Source organism: Hirundo rustica, chromosome 1 (genome assembly GCF_015227805.2).
Source record: "Hirundo rustica isolate bHirRus1 chromosome 1, bHirRus1.pri.v3, whole genome shotgun sequence".
NCBI classification, from domain to species: domain Eukaryota; kingdom Metazoa; phylum Chordata; class Aves; order Passeriformes; family Hirundinidae; genus Hirundo; species Hirundo rustica.
Genome location: NC_053450.1, coordinates 131,230,232 through 131,252,995, shown reverse-complemented (window position 1 = coordinate 131,252,995; position 22,764 = coordinate 131,230,232). Strand labels below are relative to the sequence as shown.

Below are 22,764 nucleotides of genomic sequence, written 5' to 3'. Positions count from 1 at the left end.
ACCTGAACAACTCATAATTCCAAAAGTCTTGTAGACCAGATCATCCTTTTCCCTTAAATCTTACAGTCATCTCATCCCTTAGACACAGCTCCAAGGGAAAGTCTGAGAAGCCCTCCACACTTAAATGAGAGGGAAAAGGAGAAGAAGGGCAAAAGAAAAGAAGAAAATACTCAAACAGTGAAGATGAATATTCTTTTGCTCAGCCATGACTAACCTCCAGCAACTGAACCAAGGGCAAACCTGTACGCTGATTCTGCAATCTGGATGAGAACAGGTCGAGACACATCGCCTGAAGCTTTCTGTCAAGGCAGGATTTAAAACAAAAAGAAAGACAAGAAAAATAATCAAAACATTTCATTTCCCAAGTGAACATTTCATGATCACACAGATATAAGGATACAGACACCTGGAAAAAATGCCACAATACACTAGAGATTTTGTTCTCAGTTGTTACTTCTTTTCCACTGATTTCTAAGCCATATAAGGCAGCCTCTTCAGATTGGAATAGCAAAGAAAATAGACTGATACTACAACAAAATTATACAACTCTAAAATCAATGGTCTAAAAGTGGTCTAAATGAGGGCTTACATATTGCCTCTTAAGTCATTAATTTTCTACAGCTAAAAGCAAATCCAGCTTGGAATTTCTTTCTACTGATGCCAAAACCAGGTACACCTATTACTTCCCAGGCTACCAAAACAAGTATGCAAGCATTCACACAGATTAGCTCAAGGAAAATAAGGGTCCATAAAGCACCTCCACAATTTCATTTTGCTCATAGTCTATGAGTGCTAGACTCAATCCAATGAAAAATAATTTTCAGAAGTGTTCCAGATTTAAAATTGCTATCTGATGAAAGAAAATAATAAAGAAAACAAAAGTTCTGCAGGGGCATTAAGTCTTTCATACTTACTAGCACTTTTTGCAATATGCTCCTTTTAGGATACTACAAGTAAAGCAACAAAACAAAAATATGGATACATTTTCCTGTGTTTACATTTTAGTTGATTTCAGTATAGGTGGAGTTGATCAGAAATAAACTGAAGATATCAATGTAGCTGAAAATCTTTTCAGCTGACATTAAAAAGGAATTGGGTGGAAAAAAATGAAAAGGTAGGACGCATACACAGAAGAAATTATAAGATTTAAGCAGGTTCATATGTCCTCGCCTCTTAGAACAACGTAAATCATGGTAGCAGAGACAATGGCCCCAAAGCAAAAAGTGAACAAGTTGCTACTTTCATCACACATTTTTGTCTACCTTTTACTGCCACCGATTATAACTTACGTTACTTGATACTCAGCCCAATGCAAATGCTTTTAACTCCTTTAGGAGTCTTCTAGGAATAGATGGTGAGCTTTTGGGAGCCAACTCATTTCAATTCATCGCAGCATCATCACCATTTAGTCACTGCTCAAACAAACAGAAAACCACCACCCCAGATACTGTCTTGGAGTGGTGGTGGGGGTGTTCACATGTAGGGGAGGCAGGAGAAGAAAAAAGAGAAGCAAAAGAGACGCATGTGTACACACACACACACAGAGGCCTGGCTTCTGGCCTGGTAGTCCTAAAAATGTAGCCTAGATCAACTCATTGTGGTCAAACTGGCGTCTCCGCACAGACCCAGAGCAGGAAAAAAGAAAACCAACAAAAAACCCTTAGTCTCACAAGACACAAAGTTAAGACTGCCTTAAAATAGAGAGAAAGAGAAACAGAAGCATTAGTTTAAACAGAAGCATTAGTTTTAAATCTATCTGTATAGAAACTTGTGTCAATGAAAGTACAAAATAATAGGAAAACTAAAAGATAACAGGTTTGACATTTAAAGAACTTATTTCGTTTTGCCTCAAAACCAAAAAAAAGTCCATTTGTGGTTATACCATTGAATGTAAATATCCTTTAGGTTTTGGACATGCAAAGAATATTAATACTTTTTCTGATACTTTGATGTTAGTCTGTACATAAGCTCTCCTATTTTGATATTCAGCAGAGCATAAAGCAAAACAGAGAACACTGTGAAGCCAGAAATATGCATATGTGTTCAGAACAAGGGCTGCCACTCCATAGGCTATATGCCGAATTTGAAGTAGGAAGTCTCTTTTCCTCGTTAAAAAAACACAACAGCAACAGAATCACAAAACATAAACACCTTAATTAGGCATGCATCTAATATTTACTGAATGGCTGGATGACACTCCTATACATTTTATCTGTCCAAAGTAAATTACACTGACCTGTCAAAGTGGAGCCCAAGAGGAAGGGGCACAAAGAAGAGATGAAGAGAACATGACACAGGTTAAAAAATAAATTCTAACAAGATGATACTCCTCACAGTTATTACAAAACACAAGAGAAAAGCAACTTAGATGACAACAACAGGAATAGGTTTGTGGTCTATTTACCTGGCACTGGAAACAAATAATAGCATCGTGCCGCCTTCTGCTCTTACCTGCCTCTGAGCCTCAGCCAGGTTATAGGGCAACGTCCCTTCCTCCAGGGGAGCGATTCTTTCAATATCAGCTAACGTCATGCGCCTGAGGAAATTAATTCACATTAGTGTTTGCTTAGAGGTTGGTTTTCAGATCACTACAAGTTACCTGCACGTGGCCACTACACTGCACTCTCCTGTTCCCCAATACCACCTCCCACTCCTTTCAAGAAGTAAAGAAGAGAAGAGGAAAGAGAGGAGGATAGATAATTCTCTACTTACCCCCGTGGCTCGTAAAGATCTGCTAACTGAAACAAGATGTCAACTTCCATGGGTGTAACCTGACCAAATTTCTGGGCTGCCAGAACAAACTCCTCTGCAACAGAATAAAAATACAGAAAATTAAATGAAATCAAACCAGAAGAAATAATCCAGAGCACCCCAAAGCTGCATTATATTTTAATATAAAGTAGAAGAAGCTGGTTGGGGAGGGTGAAAGGGGAGTAAGTTACCCAACACAGAAGTGTTCCTGTCAGTACATAAATGTGTGCTTTAAATGGTCTGTCCTTCATACAAGTAAGAACAACTCTCCGGTCTTAAAGCTTAGTGCTACCAGCAGGATTTAGGATATTTGACATACGGTATCAATCAGCTGCAGGTCAGAGGGAAAAATATAAAATAAAAAGCAAACAAAGAAAAACCCCCAAAACAGGAGTCAAGAGATGTGGAACTTTTCATGCATAGTCCCAGGAGGCCACATTAATGAAACTCTGGTGTTGCACAGGGAATTCTCTATAAAAGTGGTTAGATATAGCAGATAACATCTTGTTCCAAGCTTGTAGATCAGCTTTCTGTGCCGCCAATACAAGTTTATGGAATTCTTCAACTACCCTTGAAGGTCACTTTAATAGGCTGCCAATTTGGCAGGAGTCCTAGGAAGTTTTTTAACTTTTAAATATCTTTACATACTTTCCTCACCCTGCCCCCACCACCAGTTTACTAGGACCTTTTTCTGATTGAAACAAAATGAAAAAGCTGGAGGGTGGACTCCAACAGGACTGTACAAAACTGAGTGGCAAACCAAGGAATGGTAACGAGGCAGGCTTCCCCCCCACCAACTGATTTAAGAGCATACAGATGAAGTCTTCCCCTCCATTCAAATACCCAAGGAAACTTCCAGACTGCAAATATTTCTACCAACCCTTAGTGACTTCCACATCTTTTCTATTTCCAGCCAGAGTACTGTAGATCTTTCTAATGAGCTCCATGTTGTTAAGGAGAGAATTAAATCCATTAAAATAGGAAAAGCTGACTTGATGGGAAGTGGTTCCTCCAGCAGCCTACAGTACAGACAGTAAAAGAGGAAAAGAGAAAGGAGATTGTTACAAGACTAAAAAATCCTTGAAATGAAAGTTTTCAAACAATGTTCTTTACAAGAGTGACAGCAGCACAGGCTTGCTTTTTAAAAAAACCTGAAGGTTAAGCTATGAAGGACTCTTATGTTACTGAAACTAATCATGACCAGAATATAAAACTCTCCCCACACTACAAACCTAAACAAATACATATGCAGGATTATAACAACATAACCAGTAGTAATTTACAAAGTTCAAGTTTCAGTACTGCTTCAGTTGGAAATGTTTCATAAGTTGGCTTATTTCTAGTAATGAGGAAATCTCCTTCTACATGTAAAGCATATTACTATATAGAAGATTTCAACAAAACCAAAACATATTCTGAAAAAGGTCAACCAAAACCTTTAAATTCACAGGCATTTCAAATCATGGAAAACCAGCAGTAAGCTCTCAGGCTTTTACCAAACAATCAAACATAATGGGTACAATAAGGTTCGAACAGTTACTCATTTTCAAATGAGAACCGAGCCTCAACCTTTGTTTTAAAGTGGTGTAGGGTCTGCACAGAGAAAAATTATTGGATCAATTCACTATTTAATTTATAAGATCAATGATCAAGCAAATTTCTGAAAAAGATATGCACAAGCTTGCCAAAATTTAACTGACCTTGAAGGACAATCAAAAATCATATCTGATGTTTTATGGAAGAGCATATGACCCAGGAAGGCTGGTAACAAGATTGTGAGGGAACCATGGAAGAATGTACCAGATCTCACTCTCAGTCCCTATGCCCTCTGGCTATGCTTTTTGCTGCATGCATCTTCTAATATTCTGGTCAGAATCTGCACCCCTCATCACTTCACACATCTCCCTCCCTTGCAAGTCAAAGCAGAACAGACCTTTAAGCAGATCTTCAAACCTGAATATGGCCAAGCTTTGGGTTACTTGGAATGTGCTGCTACAAGTTCCCAAAATTATAAACTGTGGTCAAAACCCAATGTACCTCTTTTCTTTCTTCAGTGAAATTGCAGGATTGCCGTAGTTAATTCAATTTATGCAAACCAAACTGAGACAAAATATACAGTGTAACAACTATCAGTCAAGATACAGTGAGTGTCCTTGGTTGATGTTCCAGTTTATATATTGTTCCAGGTACTTGGAAATCACACTCAGGAGCTTAGAATTTACATTACAAAGCAAGTTCTTTGAGGATGATGTTCTAAGTGGGATGTAATGGCATTCAAAAGTATTTGACACTGTCTGCTATGATGGAATGGCTAGAAAAAGGCAAGCTCTACATTTGTAGGCCATTACTAAGGTCCACATACATTCTTTGTCTTTTGTCTCTGGAAACCAAGAACATTGAGGATATAAATTTAGCAATCAGGGTTAATTTTAATATGTGTAGATAATAACTGCTAAGCTTCAAAACATGCATCCTTCAAGCTGGATTACACATGTAATGGTCAAAGTACATAAGAAAAGGAATCCCACATTTGTACCCCAGGTCTGCCAGCTGGGATACCAGAACTACTCACAGCTACTAGACATTCTTCTACAAATGGTGTCAGCATGTGCGGCCGGATAGTGACCATAATGTCCCTGAAGTCCATGGCTGTGACTCTTCCAGACTGAGCATTGTCTCTCTGCACAAAGGCTTGTTTTGCATGTTCTAATTGTATCTCCTGAAAACATATGGGGGAAAAAAAGCAGTTAGGTTCAAAATAAACACCTTAACAGTTACATTTAATATAAGTAATGCAATCCTACAAGACTCTCATACCTAACAAAACACTACTACACGTAATCTAATTTTAATCGGTTGTTGTATGTATATTTGATGTAAATTTCACCCTTTCCTATTCAGCCTTTCCTATGGTCTCTATCGCTGACCTCAGCACCTAGGACAACATCATGATTTCTTTGCTGTCTGGACATTATCTCATGCAATTCATTTAACTGAGAAATGGAGAACACACACCAACACACCAGTGCAAGTAATCGCCCGCTCATGAACATTAAAGTTTTCCATGATGTGCATTATCCAGTTTATTGCATGTGTCACAGCAGGTCAAAATACTTTCTGTAAAAGCACTCACTACTCTCTAAAGGAGGACAATGAAATCATCAGAGATTTCCATGTAAACACCTACTAATCTGGAAAGGTTCCATCAAAGAGCATCCTCAGTTAAAACATAAAGTTGTTTGTCTACAGAAGACAACAGCAGTTTAATTTAGAACTCCTTGTATCATGACTGAATAAAGATCAGTTCTCAGTATTTCAGTAGCAGTAACAAGCATAAACATTATCTGATACAACCACCTGATAACCCCATTTTGTGATTCCAATGTACTACTGAGAAAAAAGAGGAGTAAAAAGGTATATAATCTCTTGAAGTTGTATCTTTTCCTACTGTGACCTTCACCCTTTCTTCTTAAATTACTGTTAGACTACTTTCTCTTTTTTGGCATTTAAAAGGAACAATCCTGCACACATAGTAACTGGGTATCACATACGAATTTTTGTTCAGTTCTACAGGTTTGTAAAAAAAAAAAAAAATAGCTTTGGTGATGTAGTTAGACTTCCCAACCTGTATTTTTTAGCTGAATGGAGGAACACAAATCATTGCCATGTATTCCCTTTAAGTTTCAAGGATTACAAGAACGTCTTCACTGGAAAAACAGTGCTTATTCTGAATACATATTCATAGTTATTAAGAAAATGGAATCAGAGCAAAACTATGTCAGCAATACTAAAAAGTCTTGCAGTGGACCATGACACTATCCAATTATTTCCATTATATTTGGAAATATGTGCCTTAAAATACATACTAATCCAAGACTTGAGTTAGTCAAGAATCACCATCAAGAAGTATTCACAGTAAATATGATCTCCTGTAAACTGATACTTGTCTCACTGCAGCGTTCAAGAAGAGTGAAAGGCAAAAGTCAAATTCAGATGGAGTAGGATCAGACCTGCCAGAGGCCTGCAGATGCCATCCCTCCCTCCTTCTATTCACTCAGTTCATGCTGCCACTCAAACCATGCTTGTCTTTTTATTTCAGCCTTCTGACTTGGCCGATTTTGGTCTTAATTTCTAATTACAGCACTGTACTCTGGATGACGAAAACCTCCTAATATATTAGGCAGAGGGAGGAAAAGGGGGGGGGGGGGGGGGGGGGGGGAAGGCTGATCAATGTTTTACTCCAGAATTAATCTGAAATTTCTTCTTTTGATGGGAAACGCTAGTGGGGGTTATAATTTGAAGTGGTACAATTTCAGTTCAGCCACAGTTTCTTTACATCACAGACCCCCATGTTGAAGCATTACAATTCAGCAATAATACTCACACTGGCTGGATGCAGCCATGCAAGTTCTTACTTCACTCCAACTGAGACTATAATTTCAACAGAAATTTGGAAGGAAGCAATTTTGGAAGGTTTATGGTGAGATGAGCACAAAAACATAAAAAGACTTCATCAGCTTGAGGCATAGAGTTCTGCAGAGGAGTTAAGTATAATCAAGCTTGTATCCTAAATACTCATCACCTAGCAGGTAGAAACATATGAACAAATGAACAAATGAACAAAAATGTTTGTCATTAAATGGAAGCACAAGGAAAGAAAACGTAAATTGTAGGAAGGACTACATGAAACAGTGAATGTTGCTTTCTTCTCCTTCCCTCATTACTAACTACTTCTTCCCTCACCTTTACTACTGAAACTGCTGGCAGTGTTTCAATGGCAGAATCCAGCACTAAAATGAAGTAAAAAAACGTGGACACCACTGGTAGAAGTCCAGTCTGCTCCTGTCTGTGTACACCCATCAGTGTGTCTGGAGGTAGTAGAACACGGGTGTGACCTTGGCTGACAGTGACATCTTAGCCACAGAATAAAGCAGGGCTCATGCTCTGAAGAGGTGCACCAAATGCATGTTTCTTGAAATCACCCAGCTTACTTCAAAAAGGCTGCTACTACTATAGTTGAGAACAAGCTAAAACACCCCATCCTCTCCTTGCTAACGTGATTCTCTCCAATTTTCTTGGTAAACTGGAACCCTCTGGAAAGAATTATCCCACTTGGTTAAACACATTATCAAGGTCTTGGTGCTGCCATTTACCCATCTTGCTGTCAACCAGAAAAGAGCCATTTAGCTGTAGACAGACAGCAAGACAAAATTGTCAATGGGATGATGTCAGTCTTCTGAAACTCCCTATTCTCACCTCCTCCTTAGTTCAGAAACTAAGCTCCAGTTCAAAATGGTTTATGCATACTGCACCATAGATAAAGAAGACTGACCTCAGAAAGGTAGAGACGTTTTAGGCTATGGTTATTTTGAGCAGCGATACGCAATTTCCAGTTACACCAAGAAGAAAGAAGCGCAAGGATCTTCAGCCACCTGACATTCCATGGATGGCAGCAGTATGGCACACAAGAACATGCAGACAATCACATGGTAACAATCAATCTCAGAACCAAATTCCAGACAGACCTATAAAGTCTGTCACAAACAAACCAGACATATGTCACTTTTCTAATCACTGCACAGTGCATATCGATGCAATAAACTCCTTATTTTTTATGTTTATGTTTACCTCAGAAGAAAAGAAATCCATTCCCTAAGCCTCCATGCCTGAAAGCTGAGACAACCCACAGCATAACTGTTTCAAAATGAGTTCAGTAGCTACTGGCAATTTATCAGGAAATTCTTTATGAGATGTTTGTAACATACGTTGTGTATATCCAGCTAATATTAAAAATATCACTTAAAAATAAACTGAAAAACAATAAAGCAAAGCTGTAGTCTTCAGAGATGTCAGCTGACTTGTAATAATTTTATTATTTTATTTATATTTATGAATTTTATTTCACCCCCATATTATTTTACCTAGACAGACTAAGGTTTCAAGAATTACAATCCTCGTTACTTTGCAATACAAATCACAGATCCTAAAGAACCTTTTCCAACGAGACTTTCTGCAGACTTAGATACACATAGCAAGCATCTTCCTTAATGCTGGAAGTCCAGAATTCCCCCAGGTAGCATAAGACTCTGTGAAAAATTAATTTGCACATCATGGGAGGCATGCTGGCACCAGAATTCTAATGAAATTATTTCCTATCTAGAGATTTTACCCTAGCTTTCACTTACAGCTCATTAAAAGCTTCTTTACCTTGCACTTAGACAGAAATTTATGTTTGCATTCCATCCCAATGGATCTACAAGTCATCAGATACAACACAATATTTGCCACTGGAGTAGATCCCAAGGTTCAATTATGGAGAGCACTACTTCATCAGCTAATATTCGGGGCATAAATAAATTCCCAGACAATGCAGAAATGGTTTTACCAGGCCCATATATAAGCATATGTTAAAATTCATTGTGTGGAATAGGTTTTAAATGCTGAGAAAGGGACTGATGTTGCCCTTCATGAGGCAGACTTGCCACTTAAGTGATGATGTAACATGACCATACCCAAACAGAAAAATATGATGGAATGGATATACAGCATAGATAGATGAGCTAATTTTAAGCTAGCAAATGAGCAGGGTAAAACAACACACCTTGAGCTCTAGGTTGATGCAAATAAATTGTTAACTGTACTAGAGCCAAGGAGTTTGGAGGCTATACTTTCAGGCATTTCTGTTATTGCAGACAGAAGAAGTGCTGGCAGAGTATAAATATTCAGAATCCTATATAAACACTTAATATTTAAAGCCACAAGAGATCCATCTTGTGCATGGATAAAACGTACTAATGTTATTTTCCAGCTACCTTGAGCTTTGTCAGAAGTGATGATTAGGCCAAATGCTGCAACAGATAACGATCATGGAACAAGTTTATGTGACATAATAGGACTCAATGCAAAGGAATTTGAATCTAGCTAGATTATTCCATTAGAAGTTGCAAATTGCATTGTACTTCCAAAGCAGTACCTGGAGTGCCTTACAGAACCATCTGGTCCATGTTAAGTGCAATGTAAAGTGCATTCACACATCAGGAATGCAGCAAGGTAATTTGGTATCCACTGTGGTATCCTGCTGTCTAAGGTCCAAGGTCTAGACACCAGACCAAAAAGACTGACTCATACACAGGCAGAATGTCAGAAGGAAAGGCTGAGTACCAAAGGTTACAGAGCTTAAAGGAACATTTTCATGCCTGTGAACAGTAACTCTCTGCTTTGTGCCGAGAGCCATTTCTATGCCCAAATTTCAGCATCTGTAATACAATGCTGCAAGGCAAGAATCAGCAGGGAAACTTAAGTGATTCAAAGATTTACAGTTCTAGAAAGTGGGTAAACAGATGTACCCAGTTACTGTGACCGACTGAGCATCCTAATAGACTATAATGATAACAGGCAGCTTCAGCAGTCTTAGGACAATTCATTTATTTGAAAATCCTTGCTGCCTGCACCAATGCTGAGAGCATTTTCATTAGCAGCATTAGAACTTTTCTGGAGACACCCAGAATTGTCATCCTTATTCTCCTGGTTTATGCTCTTCCTCCCATGCTTCTGACCCATATGGATCATGACCAAAAGGGCCAGCTGGTCCATTAGGACCACTGACATCTTCCAACACAACCAATTATCCCCACAGTATCATCCCATCCAAGAAAAGTCCTTTCAGATAAGAGGAACATCCTTCCACAAGATGAGAAAGCCTAATAGTTAGGACTAATCTCCAAAGTTAGAAAACTGCCTCAGAGCTTGCTTTCAGTAATTCAAGTTAAAAACACAAAAGAACCCAAAGAAAGGACTCAAATATTCCAAATATCCAGTCTTAACATTACAAGCTCTTTTAGGTCCATGACTCTAACTTCTCTTAACCTCTCTCAACAATCCTTACACACACACTTTTTTTTTTTTTTTTTTAAATGGTGAAAAAGTATCGTATTTTTATTTTGAGTTTTTCTACATGTTTTCCTCAGATCTCTAAGCAAATAGACAGATGAGGCAAACAGGACTGGTACTTTGTTAAATCTGTGACTTTAAACCGCCAAAATCAGGATATATTTCTGAGGCTTACTCTGTAGTTGGAAGGAGATACCAGAACACATTGCCAGAGGCATTTTTTCCTAATCAACTAGCACATTTGCTTTTTCATTCAAAAGAGCTTCTGATTCCTATTTCTGTCACAAAACTGGTTTATGTCTTAGCTACTTAGGAGTTACAATAGTCAATACAAAGCCTAAGGGAATACGATTTAATCATGTGATACCTGACGTCCTCTTCATACAAAGTTAATTAGGCTCTGTTCTACAAAGTCAATTTGAAACATTTGTCTCAATAGCATTATCTTAATTATTCCTCATCAAAATGATACCACCTCCTACTGTGAACTAACATACTTGTGTAAACAAGAAAAAAAGAAACCTTGCAGTCTGGAAGCAGGTTCCCATTTTAAAACTCTCTAGTGTAAATACTAATACAGGCATTAAGTATTCAGGAGGAATACAAATAAGAAACTCACGTGTTTCACTTCTTTTCCTACTGAAGACTATTTTTAACAGTACTGATGAAATACAGATAATCGGTTTATTTTTTTATTAGCATAAAATTTTACTTCCTGTAACAAAGTATTTAAAAGTATGAACAGCCAAGAATTCCTTGCAAAAAGTAGTATTTTATTCTTTATATGCTACAAGAAAATTTTCCCTCTCTAAGATAAGCTTAATTCAAAAAAGATCAAAACTAAAGTGTGTGGAAATGGCTTGTAACAAATATTACTGGGTATCAGATCTGAATTAAATATATGTTTGGCAAACATGTTGTTTACGGATCGAATACTTCAATACGAGTCTGGCAAGTTGAGTCCAAAATGCTCAATACTGTCATTTAACATTCTTTGACTTGTAGATTTAAAAATACAGGAGATTCTCAGACATCAAAGTCTAGGTTTTTAATTTCATGTCTATGTCTACACAACAGCGTAGAAAAAAAGTCACCTTGTGCATACAGGTGCAAAAACAAAGGAAAAAGAAAAAAACCCCAGCTAGCCTGAATCAGCAGTTTTACCAACAGCATATCCTATTTATCAATATACTCTACAAGTCCAGCACTCTGAGTGTAAAAGTCTACACTTGGAATGTATTTCAACTTTGCTACCAGCATGGTATTTGGCAAGTTTGCAAATACTTTGATTCTTGCATCTTTCTTATTACTCTTAATGAACCATACTGTATTAGACCCACCAGTAAAAACTGAGTGAACTCCGCATATGTTAGGTGTCTTTTTCTATCCTTTCCAAAATGCAGCTGTACGAACTCTGAATTCCAGTTAAAAGGAATGTGCTGATGAATCGTGGTCTGGCCAAAAACTTGTTTAGCATCCTCTGGGAAGAAAAGAAAAATGTTCATTTAGTAATAAAATAAAATAACAATAGAGACAAACATATAAACAAATATGATATTTTATAACTGGAAAGCAATACTGTTCATATAAATTAGTAACATATTGTAAAGCAAACCTAATGTTTTTTCTTCACCCAAATCATCATCTTCACAAATAGTTTCTGAAAAATACTTTTATTTGTCAAGTTTTATATGCACAGCATTTAATTAAAAGAAACTCAGATATTTCAAATTTCAAATTCAAACATGGGAAGATTAAAAGACAATTTATAAAAAGATAACTAAAGCTAACTGATTTTCAGCGTAATCTTTTCAAATTGCTAACAATGAAAGTTTTGTGTCACTATAATTCATGCTTTTGAATTTTTCCCAGAATTCTCCACATTCAAAAAAATCAACTACAGAAATACCATTATTCCAAGATCCACTTTTCTGGAGTTACTTATGGAGCACTGACAAGCAGAACAGGGAATGGGGGGGAGACATGGCAGGCAGGAATAAAAACCTATCACCAGCACTATGCAGATTTTAAACCTAAATCTCTTCTACAAGGAGGGAGGCAGTGTGACAAGTATGAGCACACTTAAAAGCTTCATATTTAGTAGTTTCAACTGGGCAACAGTTTACTACACACTTGGCAGGCTGGTAATACACAGCAGTTTCCATGAAGAAGCAACTACTTTATACACAATCGTTAGTAAGGACCATACGTTTCTGCAACTAGAGAGCATATACTGTAAGTAATGAAAACAGCAACGAGTACTTGTCTCAAGGACAGAGCCCATTTCAATGTGACAGTTTTGTCTCAGCCAAAAAAATAGGGCAAAGATATCCTCTGAAGACAAGCTCAAGGCCAGAGGTTCCCAGCTGCCATATGCCTTCCTAATTGCTGTATGACTCTCCCAGCAACTCAAGCCAAGAGTCAGTTCTTGTCTCCTGCGAGTTCCTGTGAGCGTGGAGAGATGGTTCCCAGGAGTCACTCCCTACCCACAGGCTGGGCCAGGAGCTGGTCTGCTCCCTTCACGCTTTGTGGAAGAAAGACCAGGAGTCGAAACCACGAGCTCCTGTCTGTCTCTGCGAGAAGCAGAGCTGTAAGCTAGTTCCCAAGGATGGCTGGTGCCTGGGGTTGAGGAAATCAGCACAGCTCAGTGCTTGCCTGTGTTCAGAACAAGCTGGGAGTCACCCGACTGGAGCCAGCCTCTGCCTGCCAGGCAGGACTGGGAGCCACCTTCCAGCTCATTCCAGTGCCACAAGCAAAGGTGGGAGCTGGCTCCTTGGGGCAATGAAGTCGTGTCTCCTGTGCATGTTGAGCTCCAGCCTCTGGTTCAGCTCATGCCAGGCTGGCACAGCAGCTGTTGGCTTGGGAAAATCCAACCAGAGTGGAATCCCCTCTTTAGGCAAGGAATCAGGAAAAAAGTGAGAGTGATGTGGCATAGCTGAGAGACAGGATGTCAGAAAGTAAATGAAGAATAAAGACCTAGAAAAAAACAGCCACAGAGATGAAAGGGGCAGGTGTTCTGCTGCACTGACCCAAAAGCCCTGCATATGGTATTACCCACAAGAATAGCTTGTTCTAAAGCAAGAAAGCTTCACAGGGAGAGCAGAAATGAAACTGCAGATCTCTTCCCATCTCACAACTCAATTGGTAGTTTCAGCTTTAAAAACACAGCACCCACGGATCCCAGGAAATCAGTGGTGAAAGAGCAAGTTTGATTTAACTTACAAACAGAAAGACTAACCCCAGTTAACCTCAAATTCATAAAATTCATAACTCGAAGTCCTAATGTCCTTTGAGAATGTTCTCCAAGCAAAGTCAATGCCCCCAGGAAAGCCCCATTGTTCATTCATGTCTTAAGTTCCGTCACAGCCAGCTTGGATCTTGTCTGCCAGCATTCTCCAGGAGCAAAATTCTGCTCTCAAGGCAGTGGGAGAGAAAGTCTATTGGCTCAGGGTGAGGTCCTATCCCTCTACTTGAAGTCTTTCATTTAGAGTGCTTCCCTACTGACACAGCTCAAGGCACCTTGCCACATGTCACTGGAGATCACATTCATAAAGTTCATACTTTCTGCCAGACTTTCTTCAAAGAAGGCAACTGGCATGAAAAAGACAGCCTGTCTTGCCTGCATGCAAGAAGAAATAAAGGTTGTCTCTTTCTGGCAGTGACCACTGCTTTTCCAGAGAAATAAAGATATTCACAGAGAAATCAGATGTTCATCTGCTTCCTCTTCCCCTCTCATCCCACATCCTGCATATTCGCAGAGCAAGCTGCTGATACTGTGTGGATGAGATTAGGAACAAATCATCATTTACCAAAGGCTATGTTTAGCTGGACTCCAGACTTGCCTTTGTCAGAGAAAAAAGGTGCATTCTTACCTGATGCAAGGTAAGCGATAGCAGAAACTTAGCGAGCATAAAATGAGTTTCAAATTAGTTTTGATGGGGCAAAGCTCCGCACAATTCTTACTCCAAATTGTTAATATATGAAAGCTGCAGAGTCTCCTCTGACTATGCCCCTGCAATTTTATTTTAATTTATCATACATTAGCCACCTTGAAGGAACACTGTAACCTGCTCGCCCAGCTCCGTGTCCTATAAACCCTCCTTGGCTGGAGCCCAAAGCTAAAATTCCACCTCTAGAAAATGAAACTTACAATCACAGAATTGTTTGGGTTGAAAGAGACCTTAAAGATCATCTACCTTCAACTGCCCTGCCACGGGCAGGGACACTCTTCACTAGACCATGTTTCTCAAAGCCTCATCCAAACTTGAACAAATCCAGGGATGAGGCATCCGCAACTTCTCTGGGCAACCTGTTACAGTGTCTCACCACCACACAGTAAAGAATTTCTTCCATATATCTAACGTAAACCTTCTTTCTTTCCGTTTAAAACCACTCCCCCTTGTCCTATCTTGTAGGCTCCCCATAGGTACTGGGAGGCTGCAAAAAGGTCACCCCAAAGCCTTCTCTTCTTCAGGCTGAACAATCCAAATTCTCTCCACTTTTCATCATAGGAGAGGCGCTCCATCCTTTTATCGTGGGTTTCCTCCTCTGGACTTGCTCCAACAGGTCCATGTCCTTCCTGTGCTGGGGACCCCAGAGCTGGATGCAGTGTTCCTGGTGGGGGTCTCAGCAGAACACAGTAGAGGGGCGGAATCCCCTCCCTCACCCTGGTGGCCATGCTGCTTTTGATGCAGCCCAGGACATGTTTGGCTTTCTGAGCTGCAAGGGCACATCACCAAGACATGTCCAAACAGTCAAGAAGTGAAAAGAATGGTAACTTCAGACTAAATACAATGTTTAATTATTGGCATTACAACAGGCAAAGGAACGCACAGCAATCAAAGTGAAAACCTCATCAAGCCAATTAGGAATATAATAAGGTCTCTGTCCAGACCATTTGCATGCCCTTGTCTGTTTTAGAGATTAAAGGCCACAAGCATGTCTCAGAAGCTCATGTAAGTACAAGCATCACTCTAAACAGCCCGAGTTAAAGATGTGCACTTAGTTTTTCCTATGACCTGGAAAACACAGACTACCATATTAGTGTAGAAATGGTAAGAGAACCCACACAACTTGACCCTTTCACAATCATATTGTATATTGATGTCACTAAGAGTTGGCAACTACTACCAGATGCTTTTCTGACAGAATGCATGTTGGATTATACAGCACAGGCAGCTGACTGGAAGATTGCCTACTGAGCTTCTGATTCTTTGATGGCATGAGACGTGGTATCCACTTTGCCACTGCCTTTTTACACATACCCCACACTTCCTTTTTGCAACCATTTATGGTGCACAAACTCCTATGGCTAGTGAACAGTCTTCTTCCTCCTCCTTCACTAGGTCTCATTATCCATTCATCTACCACATCACTGACTCAAGTCACATCTGTAGGCAGACTGCCCAATTCAGACATTAAAAACCATTCCCACTACACAAAAAAAAGTGAAGTGTTTTAGTTTGTGATTTAACCATCAAAAGGTATCCAATTATGTACCAGAACTCACTCCAAGTTATTTTTCAGTTCTTACAGTGTCATCTTTTAATAATCTAAGTCCATATTAAAATAAAAAATGGACAATGAAAAAATGTAGTTTTGCATTAAACCCGCAGTTGGAAGTTCCACAGCTACCCACAAAGTCACCTAGCTAAACACAGAGAAGCTGAGGTGTGCTTCAGTAGCCAGGAGTTGTTATGTCTGTTTAGACTCTTTTTTTCAAAGGAACCTGTTTCAGATCTACAGAATAATTTGTAATGGAAAGGACATCTGGATTTCATGGAGTCCAGTCACCAGTCAAAGAAAGTCCAACCAGAAAAGGTTGCTCAAGGCCATGGCCAGATGATGTTCAAATGCCCCCTCATGAATTTCTGATTCAGGATGTCAGGGTAACGGAATTTTGAAATCTCAGAGTGTCATAATCAGTGGCACAGGGTCTAGCTGGAGACCTGTCACTAGTGGTGTTTCCCAGGGTTCAATACTGGGCCCAGTTTTAGTCAGGAAGTTCCACCTGAACATGAGGAAGAACTTTATTGTGAGTGTATCTGCACTGAAGCAGATAGCCCAGACAGGCTGTGGAGCCTCCCTTATGGAAGATACTTAAAAAACATCTGGACACAATCCTGCGCTGTCTGGTCTGGGATGACCCTGCTTGAGCAGGAAGGTTGGACCAGATGACCCCCTGTGGTCCCTTCTAACCAGACCCAATCGGTGATTCCGCGAATATCTCCAACAACAGAGATTCCACAACCTCTCTGGACAAATGTGCTTTGATCCTAAACAAGTATTTTATCAAAATGTGTGATAAATGGAAGCTTTAAAATCCAGTTCAGAACACTGTTTCATTGCTTTAGTTTTAAAAAGGCAAAATGTTAATGCTTCAACGTCAAGAGCTGTAACAGCACAAAACCAATCTAAAGCTAGCAAAAGATACAACCATTTATGTGTTTGCATTGTTCAAATCAGAGCTGTTAGAAAGCAAAACAAACAACAGGTTGAGGATTTTAAACACTCATTTTCAGAAATCCATGCTGTCACTTTTATCAATCTTTCAAAAAATTCAGCTTTGCAACTCAATTTTAAAATAAATTGCAAGGTTCTAAAACAAATAATTGTTTGTCCCTCCACGGTCTCTAACTAAAAAAATAGCTACCTTGCCATTCGTTTCTGATCACTGCATGAAAGAGTTGTTTTATTTTCCCTCCAGGTGATCTGCCTGCTGATTTACAGTGGGCGTTTTTGGTCCTTTAAGTCCTGGGGACCTTCTTCTCTGCAGTGTTCTGATGTGTATGTTTATATGCTTATTGCACAGACAAGCATGCTGCATTCACATTTTCATTCCTGTGATCCCATTCCATTTTCATTCCTATGACATTCCACTTCCTGTGATTAAGAAGTAAAATAGAAATAAAGCATGCTTTGGCATAACTACAGACACTCTTGATAAAACAAGGACCACCAATATTCTCCAACTGAAATTTGGATTTATAAATTTTAGATTTTAAAAGGAAAACTCTGAAAGTCATTATTCCACAGTATTTTTGTATCTAAGGAAAGTCACTTAACAGAACACGGGTATAGTCTATAAGTATCTGAGATATTAAATCTGAAATTCTTTCAAACTATTTATTTTGCAAGTATATTTTTTCACACGCTGTCATCATTAAGCCCAGTAAAGTTAACAGTCTCAACAGAATCTCAAAAATGTCATGATCATCTACAAAAATCCACTGATCTTACAGAATAGTCATAACATTTTTGCAGAAAACCTGTCATCCTCAGCTCAATTTTATATAAAATCCATACATTTTATACATCTTATTCCTTTACACAATTAAATTATTTGAACATAGTATAGAAAACATGTATCAAAGCCCTGGGCCTTGAGAAAAAAATGGTATTACCCTGATGATATTTGTACTAGCAACTTCTGTAAAGAACATGAACTACCTACCTACCTCCTGAAAAGAAGAAGAGAGTTTTGTTTAGATAAGAGTAGCTGTTTCAATATCATGACTAGGAAACTCCAACACCTTACCAACCACCTGACCTCAAGTTCAGAGGAGATGAGGACAGAATGAGTTCCACAGGCCTTCATTCTCACTGACCACTTGAAACATTTCCACATTTTCCATAAGCTTCATGATCCTGAGTACATCACCAGGTTCTGCAACTTTGTCCCCATGAGAACCTCTTCCTTATGCACAAGCATGAGGTATATGGTCCAGGCATAACACTGCAGGAGGAAGAGCTGGAAGAAGCCTTGTCTCAGGTCTTCATCTCTCTTGATGAGGTTTGCTGTAGGGATGCCTACACTTCAGTGACCCCAATCCCCTGATTAAACTTCCCAGCCTTTTCTTGGGCCTGCCTCATCCCTATGGACATGTCTGGCTGACCGTGGTCACTGTCACCAGACCTCCTTTTCTGTCTGTGCTCAGGTAGCATGGGACTGCATCCCTTGTCAGTGAGCCCAGGAACCAGCCTCTTGGCACCTTCATTCACATCAGGGTTGTCAGTCTGGTGGAGCAGCCAGCTCCTGCTGCTCCTGGACACAGCAAAATCACAGAATAGTAGAATATCCTGAGTTGGATGGGACTCACAACCATCACTGAAGTCCAGCTCCTCTCCCTGCACAGAGCAACCCCAAGAATTACACCACAAGCCTGAGAACATTGTTCAAACACTTCTGGAGCTCTGTCAGGCTTAGTGTATGACCACTTCCCTGCGCCTGATCCAGTGCCCAACCACCCTCTGGGTGAAGAACCTTTTTCTATTATCTAACCTAAATCTCTCCTAAAACAGTTTCATACCATCCCCTCTGGTCCTATGGTTCTCCAGCTCAGGGCACTGTGACCCCCTTAGCCCATCATCCATGTTGAAGACAACAGCAAAGAAACTGTTAAATATCTCTGCTGCATCTATGTCCCTATTTGTGAGATGCCCATTCTCATCATGTAATGAGAAAATGTTATTTCTGGACTGTGTTTTGCTACTAGCATATTTTAAAAAATTTTTTTTTTTTTGGTCCTCCACATTTTTGGCCAGCTTCAACTCCAGTTCAGCGTGGGCCACATGAATTTTCTCTCTAGAATGGACTGGACATACATCTTTTTTTGCCTTAGCTCCAAAGTAGATCCTTGCTCTGCCAAACTGGCCTTCTGCCAGGCTTGCTTTACTTATGATACTTTGGAAGAACAATAAACTCCCATAAAAGCATACAGAGACAGGTGCATACATATATATTTATCTATATATATGCATGTCAGAAATAATCATGTAATAATTCTATGTATTGTTTTACTGGAATTGTTGGGATTTATCCAAGATTTGGGTTGGTTTATTTTATTTTGGGTTTTTGGTTTTTGGTTTTTTGGTGTTGTGGCCTTTTTCTGGTTTTGTTTTTGGTTTGTTTTTTGTTTTTTTGTTTGGTTTTTTTTTGGGGGGGGAGTTGTTTGTTTTTGTTTTGTTGGATTTTTATTTACTGTTCTGAACTTCAAATTCACAGCTAGTTAGAATTTATTTCCATCCTTGATAATGATGACTTTTATTCTGGAAAAGTATGTCAACATCACATCTGTTCAGATAAGATGTGGAACGATAAGTAGTCCAAGTACTTGTCTGGGTTTTCCATTTATCCCTATTTATGTAGAAGAGGAACAACACTCTGGAAGTACAAGCATTACAATCACCTTCTTCATCTCCCAGCTGCTTTGTTAAGGAAATAGCTGAAATAGTTTTATGGTTGGCCATGCAGTAAAATGAATAACACGTTGGAATAGTTTCATTACTAAGGACAGCAAGGGAAAGGTACTCACTCCTCCAACTTCCCCCAATAAAGCATTAAGAGCAGGAAGGGTTGTCACAGCCACCTTTTTCCACAGGTTAGAAGCCCTGAAATAATAAACTAATGCTGTATTTTCATTTCCATTTAGTTCCTCGCAAAACATGGACCACAACCTTATTTGCAACTGTGAATTTAAAAAAAACCCAGAAATTAAATTAGGTTACCTTTTCTTAAAAATATTACAAAGAAAGTAATAGAACACTCAAAGTGAAGAGCAGAAATGGAGCACACCATTTGAAGAAAATGGGAGTGTACAACACAACTCAGAAAGGGGGAAGTGGTTTGAAAAAAGCAGCTCAGGTCAGCACAATTTATCTGTTCTCTATCATGCGGTATCACTACCATTCTAGAAATGATTCATTCAAAAGAGTGCAAAACCCTGCCTTATTGCACCTGATCCATTTTAGACTAAGATCAGTTTCACCTGCACCTGACAAGTGTGGCTGCACATCTATACTCACATACAAACACCTGCAAACCCTGAGAATTCACTTATTTTGATAACTTTGTGTGTTTACTTTTTCACAGGACTAGTTCCTTCAAATCCAGAGAAAATTCCCGAAGACAAAATTTACCTCAAAAAATAAAAAATGTAATATCAAGCAATCTAATTATTTTGAGCTATTCCAGCTGTAAACCAGTGCTGAATTTTGCTGTTTAACATAAGCCATTGTTGCTTGTGTCCAACCAAAGCTGAATATCAAATTCAATGTCCCATGTGGGCAAACAAAATCATCGTTTGGACTCATTTCTGTCATCCCTATCGTGGAGATGTAAAAACACAGGACTCCAGAATCCAGACTGAATCAACACCTTTTTTTGTTACACTGGCAGGGGCTAATTTCACTGTAGATGTCCAGCAATAAAAAATTTTCTTCATAATTCACATCTTTGTTTCCTATAGCAATTTAATATACCAACCAAAGTTATAAAGGCAAACTTCTGGCTCAAAGAAATAATCCTGAACTTTATACAATGCTTTCCAGCATAGATTTGAGAGCTCTATGTCTTTAAAAGCTATTTTGCTTAGATTATATTAAAAAAAAAATCACTTTCTTGCAAAGCATTAACATACATTTTCCCTCACTTAAATACTTCAATTTCAAATACACCACAAAATGTACTCCCACAACAGTACTGTATTAGTATAAAACTATTTTAGTTCAATTAAAATGTCTAATTATCTACCCTCAAACCTATCTAAACTGTAATTTTCACTTTGAGCACTTCCAACATATTCTCAGTTTTGTTTTCTTTTATCAGCTTCTAAAATCAGGTCCTGAATTCCAAATGTTAGGAAAAAATAGTCATTAACTGCTAGGTAACAGCAGATTTTCCAATTTAGAAAGCGAAATTACATACACCACAAAAATGTGTGTATTTTGCTATCTGAAATTTCATATTAAAATCTGCAATAACAAAACACTTTTCTGGCTCTTAGAACCTGATGATGAAATTTCTACTTTCTAATCTGCAACTCCAGGCCAGTTTGAAAATGGGATGAGGAAAAATCTTAATTAAAAACAAGCTTAAAGTGATATACTGCTCCTGACACGGTTTTAAAAGTATGTTCTGGTATGGAAGCTTTGGGGGCCTCCCCAGGTGCTGCCTAGTAATCATGTTGGGCTTTTTTCTCCAATGGGATACACAGACAGCTGACCCTCAGCTTACCAAAGAGTTACTCCATTAATCAAAGAGCAACCTCATACAGTTGAAATTGACTCCTAAACTGGCGTGCTGCCATCTTTTCCACATATGTTGTTTCTTTTTAAGTAGCATGAAGTAGCAGCAGAAAGCATAATATTTTAGCCATCTGAGCATGTAGTATTCTTGAACTATCCCACCAATTGGAAGTGCCCTCTGTTACCCCTGTCTTTTAAAACTGGATCCATTATAGTCAACTGCGCAAATCTGTAGTTGGTCTTCTGTAAAAAGACTGTCCCACTGAACTTCTGTCCCACTGAACTGGAACATCTTCCAAGCAGTTCTTCAGATCTCTGACAGGATACCATACAACACACACATGCCAATCTGATATCTACAATCAGTTGTTCAGAAAACACTCATATGTCACTTCAAGAGTTCCAAAAATCAGCGTAGTTCTTTTTGCAATAAAAGTTCATTAAAGAAGTGCAATAAAGGTCCAAATATTAAAAAAAATGGATGTCCTTACAATGTTTTTTTCATCTTCAGATAACATACCAACGTCTGGAGCCCATCAGTGAGAAGCAAAAGCTTACAATACTTGTTGAGCTGCTCTTAGAAGATGCATTGGTTAACTCAACAAACTCTCGGGCATTAAAAAAAGACTGTATACTGTGAAGGTCCCAATGGAGTGTCAGCCTCCTCAGAGACAGCCACAGCAGGGTGGAGAAGCAGGAGGCTGGAGTCTCCCACTACAACTGGTCACTTCTGTTCAGATGTGAACCACAACCATTTTGTGGCTGGAACAATCAACAAAGGCTGTACATCATCTGTAGTACTCAGAGGTGAGATGAAGACCAGTACTGGTAAATAAATGTCTATCAAACATTTTAAGTAGACTTTAAAAAAGACAACAACCAAACAGATCCCCCAAAATGCCTGCAGAAAACCATCAAGTCCGGTACCAGTCCCAGTTCAGCATGCACTCTCTTTCAGGAGAGAGGCACTAGCTACTGAACATAATCCATTGCCCTAGCCAAACTTTTCAACAAGGACAGAGCAGTTTTACAGATTAAATTCACATTAATGAAAAGATTATCACACAGAACATGCTTGCACCTTCATGATTCTTCCCA

General features: G+C 39.0%; 1 protein-coding gene across 3 annotated transcripts in view; it reads right to left on the bottom strand.

The window, feature by feature from the left end:
* Window positions 1–22,764, bottom strand: part of SLC25A13 (solute carrier family 25 member 13) — a 102,931-nt gene that overhangs the window by 37,263 nt on the left and 42,904 nt on the right. For all 3 annotated transcript variants that reach the window (XM_040067720.1, XM_040067712.2, XM_040067702.2), the window contains 6 exons: window positions 11,982–12,121; window positions 5,324–5,470; window positions 3,632–3,770; window positions 2,713–2,806; window positions 2,452–2,536; window positions 215–299 (listed from right to left, as the gene is read on the bottom strand). In XM_040067720.1, the coding sequence (XP_039923654.1) occupies window positions 215–299; window positions 2,452–2,536; window positions 2,713–2,806; window positions 3,632–3,770; window positions 5,324–5,470; window positions 11,982–12,121 (690 nt within the window). The remainder of the gene's footprint in view (window positions 1–214; window positions 300–2,451; window positions 2,537–2,712; window positions 2,807–3,631; window positions 3,771–5,323; window positions 5,471–11,981; window positions 12,122–22,764) is intronic.